General features: G+C 40.0%; 1 protein-coding gene across 4 annotated transcripts in view; it reads left to right on the forward strand.

The window, feature by feature from the left end:
• The first annotated feature begins 1521 nt into the window (after positions 1–1521).
• Positions 1522–16704, forward strand: part of TUT4 (terminal uridylyl transferase 4) — a 34600-nt gene continuing 19417 nt past the window's right edge. For 3 of the 4 annotated variants that reach the window (XM_028733475.2, XM_077928731.1, XM_077928732.1), the window contains exons 1-10: positions 1522–1679; positions 8114–8778; positions 10130–10293; positions 11496–11612; positions 12234–12411; positions 13655–13743; positions 14333–14384; positions 14663–14732; positions 15206–15332; positions 16521–16640. In XM_028733475.2, coding sequence (XP_028589308.2) covers positions 8223–8778; positions 10130–10293; positions 11496–11612; positions 12234–12411; positions 13655–13743; positions 14333–14384; positions 14663–14732; positions 15206–15332; positions 16521–16640 — 1473 coding nt within the window. In that variant the 5' untranslated portion in view covers positions 1522–1679; positions 8114–8222. Of the gene's footprint in view, positions 1680–4738; positions 4861–8113; positions 8779–10129; positions 10294–11495; positions 11613–12233; positions 12412–13654; positions 13744–14332; positions 14385–14662; positions 14733–15205; positions 15333–16520; positions 16641–16704 lie in introns of all 4 variants that reach the window. The other variant, XM_028733476.2, reaches the window with a different exon arrangement.

Raw genomic sequence — 16704 nt, forward strand, 5'->3', positions numbered from 1 at the left:
CATACTCAGGAGTGCAATTCTGTCCTGCTATGTGATGCCTCCAATCTTCCTGGCATCGCTCCTGGTGGTTGTAAGTTGCTCACTTCCAGAAAGCAGCATGCTCAACATGCAGGCCTGGTAGACCTTCATATTGGTATTGGACATTAGCATCACATTCTCCCATACCCTGTTGGAGAGGCAAGTCATTGCTGTAGCTGTCTTGCCAATACCCTTGTCCAGCATCAGTTGAAAGGTTGATGGTAATGGTGGAACCTAGGTAGGCAAAATCTCCTCAAATGTGTGGTCACCAGAGCTGATATATGGAGTGCTGGTGATGTTTACAAATCCAGAACAGGCTCCCTAAGATGGTTGGATGGCGTCTTGTATGCCAGCGGCGTAGCGTGGGTTGTCAGCACCCGGGGCAAGGCAAGTAATTTGCGCCCCCTAACCCATGGATTTGCGCCCCCTAACCTGTGGATTTGCGCCCCCTAACCCGTGGATTTGCCCTAACCCCAGATGTTGCGTCCGGCCCCCCCTGCACCCCCCACGCTATGCCACTGTTGTATGCCTCCTTCCTGCAACTCCTGCAGCTATGCTGGTGTCAATGTATTGCTTTGTTTTCCTTTGGACCACATCAGTGAGGCCAGGAGCTGGGTCTTAGCATCTGAGCAGCCCAGGATCTCCATACACACATTAATTCAAAAGAAATACATGTACGGTGAGGCTGTTACAAACATTACAGCCCTTGTGAGAAGCACTGGAGCTTGGAAACAGTTTGGGTGGCCTTCATGATTGGATGCACCATATGAAATGACTCTCAGCACGCTGATCCCACAAATCCCTCATCTATCGCATGATGCTACATTGCCCTCTCGACCCACGATTTTAAAAAACTAAGCAGATAGTTGGCAATGGAGGTGGACTGCGCTTAATCCCTTTTCGGAATCTGCTTGTGAGCGTCATCATGAGGATCTGTTCCACAGCTACGTATTTGTTTGCTTGCTTGCTTGCTTTCTACGCCTCAAGTTTTTAAGGTCCGTGTTTTGTGTCAAGGAGGCAAAGCAAAAGTCCTGGCGCGAGAAAATGTTTGGATGATTAGGATGCGCGGTTTCCTTTCAGCAAAATCTCACAGTCAGCGCAGAACCGACTTTAACCCGGGCTTAATTTTATTTACTTCATATGTTTGCGTGGAGGGGACTGTCAGCCGTGACTTCAGCTGGCCGAGCCCGGCCCACGGTGCAAATAAAACCCTGCAGGCAGCAACTCTCGGCCCTGAGGCGGCGCGCAGCTCGGAGGGCTGCCCGGCCAAAGAGTTTCAGCCTCCACCGTGAAGACACCTTTCTCCTCCTTCTTTTTGAGGCCTCAAAGGAGAAGGGAGTTCAGCTTTTCCTCGGGGAAGGGAGTGGGCTACCGGGATTGTAGTTACAGTGGATAGGTGGGAGGGTGGGGGCAGAACAGCAACGGCTGCCGCTGCCTTGAGGCAGGTTGGCAGAAAGCAGCCTCCGCCGCCTCCCTCCCTCACACCGCCCCGCCCCCCCCCCGCCGCGCGCGAGCCTCCTTTCCCCTCCCCCACAATGCAGTGCGCGCCGCGGCTGACATGGCGGCCGGCCCAGATTGAGGCGCTCGCGTCGGGGCCTCCCAACTGCCGGAGCAGGACATGGAGGGGGACGCGGCCGGCACATCCCTGGGCTGACAGCCAGGTACTTGAGTCCCCCGAGAAAGAGAGAGAGAGAGGGCGGCGGCGGCGGCGGCAGACGGAAGCGGGTCGTCCCCCCCCCCCCCCGCGTCGCTCTTTCGCCCTCCTCCCGTGCCCGCTCCTGGCTTCTGCCCTCCTGGGGGTGGGGGGAGGGGGGCTCTCTGCACCAAGGCCCTTCGCTGGCCTCCGCCACGGTCTCCCCTCCCCGGCACCCACTTTAAAAAGTCTAATCGGAGCGCCTCTTTTTGGGTGGGTGGGGGTCTGCCAGGCGCCCTCCTAGCTAGGGTCCTGGTTGGGACCCCACTTCCCCATTCCCTGCTTTTGTTTCTCTCCTCTCTGGGTGGGAAGAATAGAAAGTTTAAGGAAAAGAGGCCCTTGGATGAGGACTGTGCCCAGAGCGAGTTGTTTTGGTGTGTGTTTTTGTGTGGGCGGGGGGGGGGTGTTGATGTGGTTGGTTAATTCGGTAATTTAGAGGGGGACACACCAAAAAGTTGATCCTGCACGTGTGCTTCTGAGGGCAAAGAGGGGGTGTTTGTTCCGTGAGAGCACTGTAAAGACGTTGGAGCGTAGCCTATAGAGGCATGTTTTTGGGAAATCGAGCTGTTTTTCTGACAGCGGGCTTAGCTGTTAACACAACTTGATGGGTTTCCTGCGAGGAGGGGCTTGACACAGATCGCCACAGAATAGCCCTTTCGCACTTGGGGCTTTTAATTGGGGGGCTCCCAAGTGCCGGTTTTAGTGTCTCTGGTGTTTGGGAGCCTCTCAGTAAAGCAAATGGGTGAATAGTGGGCTCAGTGTCATCACTGTTGTAAATTATTATGCAGCGCCGTTAGCCTACAGGGCACTTTAAAGAGCTTAGTAACTACTACAACAAATAGGTTTCTACCTTAAGGCGATTGCACCAAAAAATAGCAGAGCATATTGTGCTATTTAGTGATGGTGGGTAAGGCTTCTGGCTTTCTGCCTTAGCACTGGACCACTTTCACGTGGAACTTTCCCACTATAAAGTGATCTCTGGTCAACATCTGGTTAAAAAACTAATTAGTTGTCTGCATTTTGCAAATGGGGAAAATCAAGGGTTCATGCTTCAGTAACAGAAGCAGGCATACATTAAAGTTACAGCTTTTGCTGTTGCACATTTCAAAAGCACACTATGAGGAGCCATGATTGATATGAAGATTTGAGTATGTATTCAGTTCCATTGTAAAATGTGAAATTGGTCAGTTTCATAGTAGAGCGAAAATAGAACAAAAATACTTATTGGGCCTGTTGTTAAATGGTCCTGCTTCTCTTCTATGTAATCATCTTAAGTATTATGACATTGTAATAACCTTTTGAATGTAAGATTTCACCACATGAAGGTTGAAAAATATTTGCTATTCCTTGGGTTCACTATCAACCTTTTTAGGTGCCAGTCCAATAAAGAGCTGAAAACTATGTAAAATTCATTTATGCTAACATCAATTTTTAAAAGGGCACCTGATATTTTTATGGTGGTGTTCACATGTATCACTGGCATAGAATTGTGGAAGATTCTTCCATTATTACAGTGTGAAAGAAGCATACTAGCTGATAACTTCTACTATGAACCCAAATTTTGAGAAATCATCTTTTAGGTTTTAAAAGAATTATCTAGTTTACACATCATGGTAAACCATAGTTAATAATATTATGTTAGCAAGGAGATTGATTCTGCTTCACTCTTCTTTTACTTGTAGAGTCACTGTGTTGATGATGGTGATGGTGATAATAATACAAATACCATGAGTTGGGGCAACAACCCAAACTCCTTGGCTTAGCATTTTGTCTGAATTGAGAATGATGGTTTGTTTTGTGCCAAATAAACCATGATTGATAAGTCAAGAACAAATCTTGGCTTTACATTGTGGTTTGTGTGGAGGAGAACTAACCACAATCCCATTTGGACATGATGCAAGCCAGGAATTAAGTTTTGTTACTCCTGTTCACATGAGGGAGAGTGAAGCAGAAACTATCTGCATTCCTGGTTTAACTGTGGTTTACTGTGACGCTGTAAACATAACCAGAGCCTTTCTGACAGCAGGTGATTGCCATTCTGTAACAAACGTAGACTTTCTGCACATTAGTATTTATGCAAATTGGGTAAAACACCAGTTTACAGCTGTGTGATACACTACCCTTATTTTGAGAAGCTGTTTGTGCAGTTTATGATGTGAGAGACTACAAGCAGTACATGTCTTGTATGGAGATTCTTGAATGCTGTCAGTGAACCCTGAACAGGGTAGTGTTTGTTAGGAAGTTAAAGTTCATGTTGCAGTAAGTTCACATTATTTAGTATTTCCAAATACTGAAAGAATCAAAATCGGCTGAGCTAGGCAAGAGTGTTAATGTCACATTTAATAGTTATTGTGACTATCAGCCACAGGGAATAAGATCAACAATGGCAAGATAGAGTTATCTGTCTCCTGTCACCAGATTCCACTCCAGTTTCTCCAGTGAGCACAGAGTAAATCTAAAGAAAACTTTGCTATCATTTTGCAGTATGTTTAGTAAAATAAATTACATTACGTCAGCCCAGATGTCCTTGTGATGAAGCTGTCCAAATTACATAGAAAAGGAAAGTGATTTTAAAAACAAAAGAGGCATCCACAACTCCACATCTTATCTCCCTGCATGCCATTTCTCCAGGCACTAGTTTCTGAGCAGAGGTCACATGCCATGTCTAGAACTGTATTCAGTTTTCCAAATGTGGCCACATCACAGGTTTATACTGCCTTGCATTTAAACATTCACCTGGTAGGCAACCAAGAATTCCATACACATGAATGAGAGGGCTGGTGAAAGAGTGAAGGACTGCTTCCTCCCTCCTCTGTGCCCATGATAGAAATCAAACTGTCAGAAGAGGGAAGCCTGCTTCTCTCTGCTTATAATAGAAATGTAGTGGGCAGCTACAGAAGGGAAGGCACTAGCACCTTTGTGGGTTTATCTACAAGGCTGGATTTACATGAGGACATTGCTATATAGCAATTACAAAAGAAGGCCATTTTATCATAAAAACCATCAAATTGTTGTCTTTTCCAACAGCTGTTATGTTTACTGAGGAGCTTTTGGTAAAGTGTTTTGTCAAAAGCTTTTTGAAATCTTGGATACAGTACCTACTGGATCACTGCATGTTCGTTGTGCTTTCAAAGAATTCAAAATCATTGGTAAGGCCAAACTTCCTGTTGTAGAAACCATGCTGATTCTTCCCCAGCAAGGCTTTTTCATCTGTATAACTGTACCTTTGCTTATGCTTTCTATCAATTAACCTGGTGTGGAAGTTAGGTCTCTAATTCCTCCTGGATGCATTCACAGGGGGGAAAAACACCCTATTTTTAGTGACAAGCTGCACATTTTTCTTAGAGGTCATGTGTTGTGTTTAAAGAAAGTCACATTTAAAGAAAAATATTTTTGGCAATTTGCTAAAAACTACTTGTGGGTTTTTTGGGTTTTTTTGCTTCTTACTTCCAATTTACATTCGTTTTGCCAGAATCTATGGTACTATAGGGAGGAATTTGGGCAAGAATTCCTCTTTTCAAAGGAAGTCTTCTTGCCCTGCATTGGTTTCTGATCTTCGGCTTAAATTGGATGTGTTTGGACAATCAAATTTTGTCTTACTAAACTAAGATAAAAATGAACTTTGTGCATCTACATTCAGTTGCTTTGCTCCTCACTTCACACAAGTGGAAACACAAGCTAGAATTTTGCTGTAGCTTCTTGTTATATTAGAAGTGGGAAATTACGATTAATGCTTTCGAAACAACCCTGGACATGAAAACCAGCTTTAAATGATTACTTCATATTCTGGCTTGCTTGCAGGCCATTTCCTAGTCCAGACATAATTTCTCAGTTTGGAAGTTATGGTCAACTGTGGCTCTCTGGCTTATTTCCCCACTTTTGTGAAGGGAGGAGCAAAGCAGCTGCATACATGAAGCTTGTTCACCACACAGCTTACAAAATTGATATTTGATTGTCCCGATGTGGCCATTTTCTCTGGGCTTCTATTATAATGGGTTTAAATAGCATAAAAATGTCCTGATACTCACCCCCCCCCCCCGAAGTTTCCTCCCAAGAAATGAGGTGCCACTGTACTGGATTGGAGCTGCAATGCAGGGATAATCCCCCTTCACACACCTCTTATGCAATTTTTCTCCCTTTAAAATAGCCACATCTGCCCAAAGCTTGGATCTGCCCTCTCAAGGCAAATACCTTTTAGGGATGGGTGAATTGAAACTAGGAAAAATAGCACTGAGAGAAAGGGTCCCCCCTTCCTGTACCAAATTAGGTTTGTTAATAGGCAAACTTAGTTGTGGGAAAATGATTGCTTGTACATAAGAGCATGAGCAGAGTTCTTATTATTGCAGAGTGATTTTACAGCACGAGATATTGCTAAGAGCATGATGAGCACGTGAACACCTCATGCTAGACTAATGATTGGCTCACGTAGCATAACACTCTCTTTGTCTGTGGGCAAAAGCAAGGTTACATTCCTTTGATTTGGTACCTTGGAGTACCAGGCAGAGCAAGCGCAGTGCTGGAGGAGAGAGGATGATCCATTTTTTACTGCACACAATAAACATTGCGGCTGAAGCCAAAGCTTTTTCTTCAAGTCATCTTGGTGTGAGACTGATTTCTTACTGATCTTCTTACTGATGTCGAGCTGGATTCTCGACACTTAGTTCACTAATCATATGCTTTTTTAATGAACTAGTATTATTTAAATGGGGTGGTGGGTAGGTGGGTGGGACCTGTGGTCCCCCTGATGCTCCCAGCCAACATGGCCAGTGATCAGCGTTGATGGAAGTTGTAGTTGTATGGAGAGCTACAGGTTCCCCATCCCTGCTTTTAGCTCTCGACAGGTCTAATATTTTAGTTCCTTCTTTAGTATGAAATGTTATTAAGCTTTTTGTACAAGTTGTAGTTCAGTGGGTTTGGGTTTATGTGGTTTTGCAATAATTCACATCTTGATATTACAGCCAGTTGGTAGTGCTGGTGGAAGATAAGTGAGATTATGAAACCTTAAAAACCAACAGGAAACGAAAGTGAAACTTTTCTACAATTGTCTGAGTCAAATCATAATATTAATAGAACCTCAAACATAGCAAGTTTCAGGTTTAAGCACCAGGTGGCTAATATTTTTCTCTCTATATAAAATTTTAAGTAGCTTAAGTTTGTATTCATGTTTTAAACACAATAAAGAAATCCCAACACTACCGTGTATTTCTGTTGTAGCAATGTAGTTGTCATTCCTTTCCTATCAAGGCTGTATCAATGGTTAGAGAACATGGTTAGCCCCCCCCCCCCAATTGATCAATTTCCCCAGCTGATGTCAGCATTTATATACCGTAATAATAATTTGCTGCTTGTTCTGAGCAGGTTGAGGTGGGTTAGGGTTACAAATATAAGTGAATGAAGGATAGTTTTTATTCTGAAATCATTAATTGTTATTTCATTGCTAAAGCCAATGTTGCCCTTTTATTAACCTTTGATGTAATTTAAAAAAGCAATATTTACAAGATATATTTTATTGCAACTTTCAGGTAGTCCTTTTTGTGTTACATATCATTGTTTTGACACTGTTGCAATACAGTGTACTTTTCTATCTCTCTCTGAACCTACAATGAAAAAACTGAAGTGAAAGCAAACTTATTTTGGAAGTTGTAGAGGTATAAGTAAAGCAGAGGCCTATGTACGAATGCTCTGAATTTTTTTTTAAATATTTGTGAAAACATTACTAGTTGGCAACATTTCTACAAAACAATTGTAAGAGTTTGGAGCTCTAAAATGTGGCCAGTTAGGTAGAAGTCCCTGGGAAGCCTCAAGGAAGAGCATGCCTAGCATAATGTGCTGAAGGATATTTCTCCCTCTGCTGCTTTAGTACTTGCGTTGCCCCAACAAAGGGCAAAGGAAAATCTCAAAATTAATGGGCAGAGCAAGCTTAACACAGGGCCTGTGAGGTGCAGGGGCACTGCCACATCCAAAGCTTTGCTGGTTCACAAGCTGCAAGCTGGCATAGGAACAGAGCCTTTGGAATATCTCCAGGACTTTGGATTCAGTATCACCTTGTTTTGGGGCTCTCTACACTCTGTGATTATTGGGAGAGCTACTAGCACTAGCTTACCACCCACTTGGTCAAAGCTAGCTGACCCTCTTCCCCTGCAGGTTGATGGAGAGAATCTCTGCTCCATCCTAATCACCCCCAGACAACAAAATGTGGAGCGTTTGGATTGTGCTCTTATTAAACTAATAGAGGATATTTCCATCACACCATGTGAATGTTCCCTCCATTATTCTCCCCTCCCCCCGACATGCTTAGCTTTAGTCTCTCATTGCAAGCATTTTTGATATTAATTTAATTTAGGACTATGTTTAACAATGTAAGAGTTTCTTTGTGTTCTCATTCTCAATTTTTCTCATCAGACAATCAGCCAGATACCCTGCCTGAACAGAGGATTCTGCTCCACTCCAGTTGTTGCAAAATTATATTTCAAGTAGTCTCAAGTAATAGACGAAGCAGGTCTTCTCAATAATGGAAGAGGGCAAGAGCTCAAAAACTGGAAATCATGACACAAGAAAATCTGCCCGAATTGTCTGTGAAGAAAGCAAAGCTGTCAGAGTTACAACCAATCAAAATTCTAAAACTAACAAAAATGACAAATCTATAAAAGAAGCTGGAAAAAGTTCTTCAGGTGGGAGCAGTTGCAAAAAGAATAAGCAGAATGATGTTTGTCCTGAGAAGTCAGGAGAAAATAAATCATGTAAGACAAATAGTTGTATTGCTGGATGTAAAGACATGGGGTCAAATATTCAAGATCAATGTAAAGCAAAAAGGTTACCAAATGTACCAGCAGAAGTAGATGATCTGAAACAGATAAGAGCTCAGCACATGGTTGAAAATCTTTCAAGCTCCCATATTTCAGAGAATGGTGCTAGCACAGAAAGCTTACCATCTGCCCAGAGAAGGAGTTCTGAATTGGAAAATCCACCTGGAGATGATATATCCAAAATTACTACTAATCAGCCTGGGGACTCAGTCAAAAGTGGTTTGGATCTGGGACCAATGGAACACAAATCTGAAGACTCCTGTGAGTGCTGGATTCAGTTTTTATTTTTAAAAATCCAACAGTCTGAAATGCATTTTGAATGGCTTTTGCTTTGTGCATGTTAGTTATATCTATACTGTCAAGTGTGGTAGAAAAATGTGTTTTGTAATGTAAGCTTGCCCCACAACCTTTAAAAGTACAAAAATATTTTTTCTGTGTTTCAGTGCAAAAATAATTATAGCTCTGAAATAAAACATTCTCTTGCATTTTGCTCATTCACTCTAAGTTGCTATGATAGTTTCTAAGCAGCTATTATGAATCTAGTTTTTAGCTAATATATAAGAATAGCTTGCCCCCCCCCCCATGTATGCCTACTCATACTCCAGGAAGAGGTGATAAAATGGAATGCAGCACATCGGATGGCAGGTGTAGGGTCACAATTTTCAACTCCTCTATGTTAAAAGCAAACAAATAAAATACATATGCATGCATCTCCATTCAAATAGAAAATTGGCATAGCAGGCGAAGGCCTAGTCAAATCTCGCTCCTAAGTCTTTAAAGAACAAATCAGGGGCATAATTCACATGTAGTATCTCCCACATGCTGCCTAAAACATGGCAGTCCATTTTTCCACCCCAATTCTGTTACATGTGTAGACCCAGTGCGGATCAAGTATGTCACTGCTGTCTCTGTGTGCTATAGCATTCATTTCTTTATTTGGTTTTTTGTTGTTCAAATTTTAAATCCCCCTTAATCCAATCAGGATACCTGGGCAGTTTACAAAATACTAATTAAAAGTAATAAAAGTAATTTTAAAATAGTAATAATAATAATAATAATGCTAATTAAAGCCAATAAAAACAAAGTAAAACAGTAAAACAACACACAAATTTGAAAAACAAGTACAGTACGCAGTATAAATACAGTAGCAGGTAATAAGTCCATGAAGACTTTGGGCAATCAATTTCCTCCAATCGCCCGGGTGAGCAGATGCTGTAGCACTGAACTATATGTCTTCATTTGAAGTGATGTGTGAACCAGGCCTAAATATAACATGCAACATGCAATTGAAGTTAATAAAACATTGCATATTGGTTTATAATAATAATAATTTCATATGCAGTAGTGCTTTCTGAATTGCTCTACCTGTTACGTTATCTCGGTAATTCTAATAGCTCAAGGGTATGATTCTTGTTAATGAGTCTGAGAACAATAAAAAAAGTTTTACTTTTTAAAATTCAGCTTTATTTCTATACTTAGTTTCGCATAATTATCAAGGAGAGAGCATATTCACATTTTAGGATTTCCAATTTATTTAATTTTCCCTTAGCTTACATTTAAGGTAGTCTGGAGAAAACAAGTTAATAATCAACTTTGCTCCTCCTTTCATTAGGTAAAATAAAGAATTCAGATTCTGCTAAAGAAGCTAATTCAGAGGCGGATTATTTAGAAAATATTGCTGTAATTGATGAATCAACATTGACGGCCGAACAGCAGCTGGGCTTGAAACAAGCAGAAGAGCGACTGGAAAGAGATTATATTATTCGCTTGGAAAAAGTAAGTAAACTGTACAGTTTTCTTTTTTAGGTGATGATTTTTTCCCACTTACCATAGCATGTCACATAATTCAGAAGAAATTAATTAGCTACTTAATTTATTTAAAAACGGTGGAGTGTGAGATGGTTATCTTTAAGGACGTAGAAACAGTTTCTAGAAAAGACAGAGGCTCATCCTTTGCTTTCCCCCCCTTATAGCAGATGTTGATTTGCACTGTGTGTTCTCATAATCAGTGGGAACACAGATTATATGCTTTTCATTTCAGTTGAGGTCTAATCACATGATAATTTGGGTGCATAGTAACCTTGGGGGAAAGGCAGTTGGTCCATGACAAGCCAACATTTGTGTGTTTGCCACCACTTGCCTAATTGATTTTGGGTCATGTCAGGAGACATTATTTCTGAGCAATTTTGGGTGATGTGTAAAAAGCTGAATTTTGTGCATGTTAGCCAGTGTGCATAACCATTCTGGCAAGTGCTGTGGGTCAATGCACAGGCTTTTTCAGGGCAAAGAGAATTTTTCTTTCTTTCTTTCTTTCTTTCTTTCTTTCTTTCTTTCTTTCTAAGACTGAAGGCCAGTAAAATATCTGCTTTTTGTGGCCCCTTGCCTTCTCTGGGCCCCTTTTCCTTTTTTAAAAAAACTTACTTTTTCATGGGTCTTAGGCTTACTGTGCTTATTCTTTTTCTATTTGGCTGGAGAGGCCCAAAGCAGTCTCCCACCTTCATATCCAGGGTAGGTCTCACTGTTGCAGAGCTTTGGAAGTACTTTTCTGTTGAACTCCTCATGATCCCAAGTCCTTTTACTTGCCTTTCCATATACGTCTCTGAGCCTTGGTGCTCTGAATCTTTCTTTTGCCAATTCTTCAAACTGCCAAGAATTTTCTCTCTCTTCAGAATGAGCAAAATTGAGTGCAGGTACTGCATCTTTCGTTAAGATTTAGCTGATGCTAGGTTTCTGGTATTTTATGATTTCTAGCATTAAACAAGAAGAGCTGTGTTAGTGGTGTCATGGAAATATGAAAAATATGAGTCTAAACTATTTAGAAATGTGTGAATAAATTCTTCATACCCCAGTGTGAACAGCAAGGACAATCCCCATCTACTATGCTCATTGCTTAGTAGCATTTTATTATCGTCACAATGGAAAATAAAACAGACATAATTAATTGGCTGCTGAATTTTAAATGTGTGGTTTTTCCACAGCGCTCTCCAGAGTACTCTAATTGCCAGTACCTATGCAAGCTCTGCTTAGTCCACATTGAAAATATCCAGGGAGCTCACAAACATATTAAAGAAAAACGTCATAAAAAGAATATCATGGTAAGTTTTAGATCAAAGCTCGTAATTTTTTACCAGAATTATACTTACTTTAATTGCTTCATATAACTTCTAAGAATTATTGGCCTGAAACCAAAGTAAATAGTTAAAGCACTGTAATCATAAGCCTATATTGTAGATGGTGGAAAAAAGTGTTTTCCTATTGTCTATTATTGTGCAGATAATTCTGTCTCTAGCTCCCTCTGCCTGCCCCCATCTGTTGCACTTAAGATATCTTGTTAAACAAATAAAAAATGTTAAGCACATAAAAGATTAATTTACATGAACTGCTTCAGTGCATCACTGCTGCTCCTCCTCATCTCGAGACAAAATGAAAATAGAGCTGAATGTCATCAGCACATTTATAATACCCAAATACTAACAACATGGGTGACAACACTGAACCTTGCAGCATCTCTATAAGATAATTCATGAGGTGCACTGGAGCAAAAGTTGTGTAACCCTATCTTAAGGTGTTTCTCAGATATCTTTAATGAGCTGTTGACATTATATCACTTTCATGGACAGTTTTTGCTATAGGCTGGCATTAACAGGATTTAAAGAAGCAAATAAAAATGGGTTGAACATGGAAATTCTATTCTTTACCACTCATGATATTTTCAGGAAAAGCAAGAAGAAAACGAACTCCGTGCTCTCCCTCCCCCTTCCCCTGCACAAGTAACTGCCTTGAGTTTTACGCTGATGGAGGCAGCAAAGGAGCAAGGCATATCGGATAATGATTTCAAAATCCGCCAGGAAATTGTATGGGATATGGAGAAGATAATTCAGCAACACTTACCAGGTACCTAATGTAAATTCTTAGTTTTCTTTAAGGAGATTGTTTGCTTGTTTGCTGAGAATACATTTTGGGTCTCCAATCAGTTTGACTTCTATGTATTCAATTGTACATTAAAATACCAGTTTTGGAAAGTTGTAGTACAGGATGATATTGGTGGTTTCTGACATTCTTGTATCTTTACTTTCTCTTCCTTTATGGAAAATTTAAAAGGTTTGTTGAAGATTATTATTTTAATTGAGGTTTTCATGTAAAAATTTTCAGGCAGATGAAGCCCAACCTGATTTCCCACAGTTTCTCAGATGTGCATAAATGCTTTGCTTCTGAGTATATAAAATGAATAATTTTTCCTTCATTGTTATAAAGTACTTTATGGTTAGAAAAGCAGAAATTTAAGTATCTTGTTCATATTAGGAAAAAACAGCATTGATTCACTGGCCATTGCAGATCTTCTAGTTAGAGACAAAACCAGAACATATAGTTGAATTGATGAGAGCAAAATACCCTCAACATTTGCATGGGAAAGCATCACATTTTCAGTAATGAAGCTGTCTGTATCTAATACCAGTGTCTGGTAATTGCATTTTATATTGTGTATTCTTTCCATACCAGTGCAGTTAAATGTAACACAGAGATATAGTAGACTGACAGATCAAAAGCTGTCAAGTGTACAGTGTTGTACCTTATAATGTGGGATGAATATACATTTGTCTATGTTGCACATGAAGGGTTCCTGTAGCATCTACCTGCAATTAAATAGGTAGGTGTGCATTCATCATACATAAAAGTGTTCCACATGTTGCTAAGCAGCATGGAGTTCATGCTTATACACCTTAGTATTAAGTACATTTTTTTTCTTTGAAGTAATCCCATGATTACACACAATGCTAACATTCAATGCTGAGAGCATATGACTTTATCGGGGGGGGGGGGGAGGTAGAATAAAGTCTTTATCTGTGTCTGTTGTGTCTGGACTGGAAGAGACTTGTAATGGCACTTGAGTCAATGCTGTGTGAGTTTGCACTTGTGGGATTAATTTGAGCAAACTATTTAATTTTTGCTTTTCTAATCATAAAGCGCCTTATAACCAGAATTAAAATGGTATTCTTTATACAGTCAGTAGCAGTAGAACTTATTTCTTGTATGTTTGCTTTCAGATTGCATCCGTAGTATTTTGAAAATGGTTCAAAATTTTGAAATGATTATGAATGCTACATGATTGCTTATGGAACCCTTTCTTTATTTTCAGAATGCTCATTGAGGATGTATGGATCCTGTCTAACTAGATTTGCTTTTAAAACTAGTGATATTAATATTGATATAAAATTTCCCTCCACGGTAAGTTGAAGAAATGTCTGTGACATTATCGTGCTAGAAATGTTTTATGTCTATGGTCTCAAATATATTTCTCACTAGTATAGCTTTCTGTGATGTCTTGACCTGGAATTAGTAAGTGAGCGCTCTCAGAAAGTTCCATGATAACTTCCATTCTTTCTCACTTATGAGAAACCTTTTCCCCACCAGTTTATTTATGAGTTGATAAAGGAGTGAGGGAGAATTCCCAAGGATAGACCCTGTCCCAACTGGACAGAGTTGGTGGTGCACCCATATACATGCTTAAATGAAGAGTAACTGGCACCCATATACATGCTTAAATGAAGAGTAACTGGTAAACTCACAATGGCATAGCTGTAGCATAATTAGGGATCTCTTCATTGTACATAACTGTTGATTAGATTCAGGTTCCAGGAGCAAGCACATCTGGCTCTCTGGGCCCTGTTAGTACATGTTAAGACCCTGTACTGTGCTTGTTATGCAGGTAAACAGAGGTCTGGATCATACCTGTGACTATTAATAATACAATTGCCTTCCTTCTTTTGATAGAATTAAAATGAGGGTAAAATAACCTTCTTCCTCATTATTTTAGATGAGTCATCCGGATGTTCTGATACAGGTGCTTGATATTTTGAAAAACAGCGGTAAGAGCTCTCCCCCCCCCCTTTCCCCCTCACTTCATATTCTGATTTATTTAAGATGTTTATATGCTGCTTAAGTTTCTGCATTGCTAAACAGTGTCCATAAAAACAATAATAGAGAATGGGATGATAAACAATAAAAAATTATTGTAATTAATTCTGGGTATGTAACAGAGGACATAGTAACGTCCTAATTGCTTATATTACCCAGATAGATTTAAATCAGTTTGAGAGAAGATTCTTTTATTTCCTGATATGCTCTTCTGTTTTTCCTCTTACAGCTTCTTACTCTGATGTGGAATCAGATTTCCATGCCAAAGTTCCTGTTGTTTTTTGTAAAGATGTTAAGAGGTTTGTGTACTTTTGTTTTACGTGTTCAAGTTAAAAGGATTATTGATGAGACACCATCTTACGTTTGGCATTTTACAATCGATTACAAAGGATAGAATGTAGTTCTTTACTTTGAAGCTAGCTCCAGAACTGCTTCCTCCATTTTCCAGGTGTAGGAGCTTTTTACAAATAGCACAGAAACAACAAAGAGTACAGTTCACTCAAAATTTTAAGCACTTTCAAAGTCCTGTTGATTTCAGTGATACTTTTGAGCATTTCCCTCACCCTTCTATTGAAACTTTTGAGACTTAAAATGCATAATGTTTTGGCTGGATAAATAGATTTCAGCATCTTTGGTAAGCAATCAGCATGAGGAAAGAAACCAATGCAAGACTAAACATATATGCTGAGAACTGCATGTTTTTCTTTTTGATCACTCACTGAGGGGCAGTGGTTTAACTTGCAACTTTTCTTAAAATTTGTTTCAATCTCAGTGGTTTAACTTGCAAAGTAAGTGCTGGAAATGATGTGGCCTGCCTTACAACTGATCTGCTAGCTGCGCTTGGCAAACTGGAACCAGTTCTCGTTCCTTTGGTGTTGGCTTTTCGTTACTGGGCTAGAGTAAGTTTTAAATGAACATATTTATTCCTTGCATGTGTACTTAATATGTAAATGCAATAACCTTTTACAATACTGAAATGAACCTGTACAGATTAGATTAGATTAATGCTAAAATGATATCTCTTCTTCTGAACCAGAAATAATAACAGTATTTGGATAAATGTGCCTTGGGGCTTCTCAGGCATCCCCTTCTCACTGAAGCTCCTTGTACTCTCTACAAGATGCACTGGAATATCAGAGGACCTTTTAGCTGCCTCTGGAAGTGGAGCTCTGGAAATGTTTGTTGTACATTCTACATAGAGAAATATTTGAATCTTTTTTTTCCTATCCAAATTGTGTTACATCTTTTTGCGTACAGGCAGTGACTATTTTGCGTGTGTCTGATTGATGCACAACTGCCAACGCACGGGCCGTTTTGGACCCGGAAGAGGGAGGAACTGGGGCGGGCTTATGTGTGCTCTGTCAACACGCACAGGGACAAGGCACCAAATCCCTGTGCAAAATGGTCACCACCTGTATCTGAAGTAGTCAATTTAATTCTACAGATAGGGAAAACAATATACTGAGAGGGAAATTAGCATCTCAAAGGTGAAAAGATGAGCTAAGTCTTGAATTGAGGGAAGATGCAGTTGATGAAAGAATGCAGTAGTGCAGTTCATAGCTTGAGTAAGCATAGAAAAGAATGGGTAATATCAAAGTTACCCTCATACTCAAAGTAGACTCTAATTAAAACTTGTGAATATTTGGATTTAATGTGTGTCTTCCATGTAATTCATGTTTATGTAAATGGGAAACTGTCTGGATGTTGTCCAGGTCAACTGATTAAGTGAATGTGTATTAGAATTATTAAAAATATTTAAAATGACCACTGTTTAATTTTTTGTACTTTTCCACATTGGTTTATAGATAACAGACATTTGTTTGTTTGTTTGTTTCACTACATTTGTACCCTGCCTTTCTTCCATGTTGGAATTTAAGGTAGATTACATAGGGTTCTAAAGGCAGAGCACAGACCTGCTTAGCATCAGTAAGGTTGTTGTTTTATATGCCTTCAGACCTGGTTATGTAGGCCTTTATTCTGTGACTGGAAAAAATGCTGGCTAAATTCAAAATTTGCAAGATCTACTATGTGTTGCTGGAAATATATACAAAGCACCAAATGAAGACCTTTCTTCTCCCTTTTTGTAGTTGTGCCATATTGACTGCCAGGCAGAAGGCGGGATACCCTCATATTCTTTTGCCTTAATGGTGATATTTTTCCTTCAACAAAGAGAACCACGTATACTACCATCATATTTAGGCAACTGGGTAAGTTGGTTTTCTTTTTTAAAATGCAAGTGAAGTGTCTGGATTCAAATAAATTTGTGATTAG

This window comes from Podarcis muralis, chromosome 5 (genome assembly GCF_964188315.1).
Source record: "Podarcis muralis chromosome 5, rPodMur119.hap1.1, whole genome shotgun sequence".
In the NCBI taxonomy this organism is placed as follows: Eukaryota; Metazoa; Chordata; class Lepidosauria; order Squamata; family Lacertidae; genus Podarcis; species Podarcis muralis.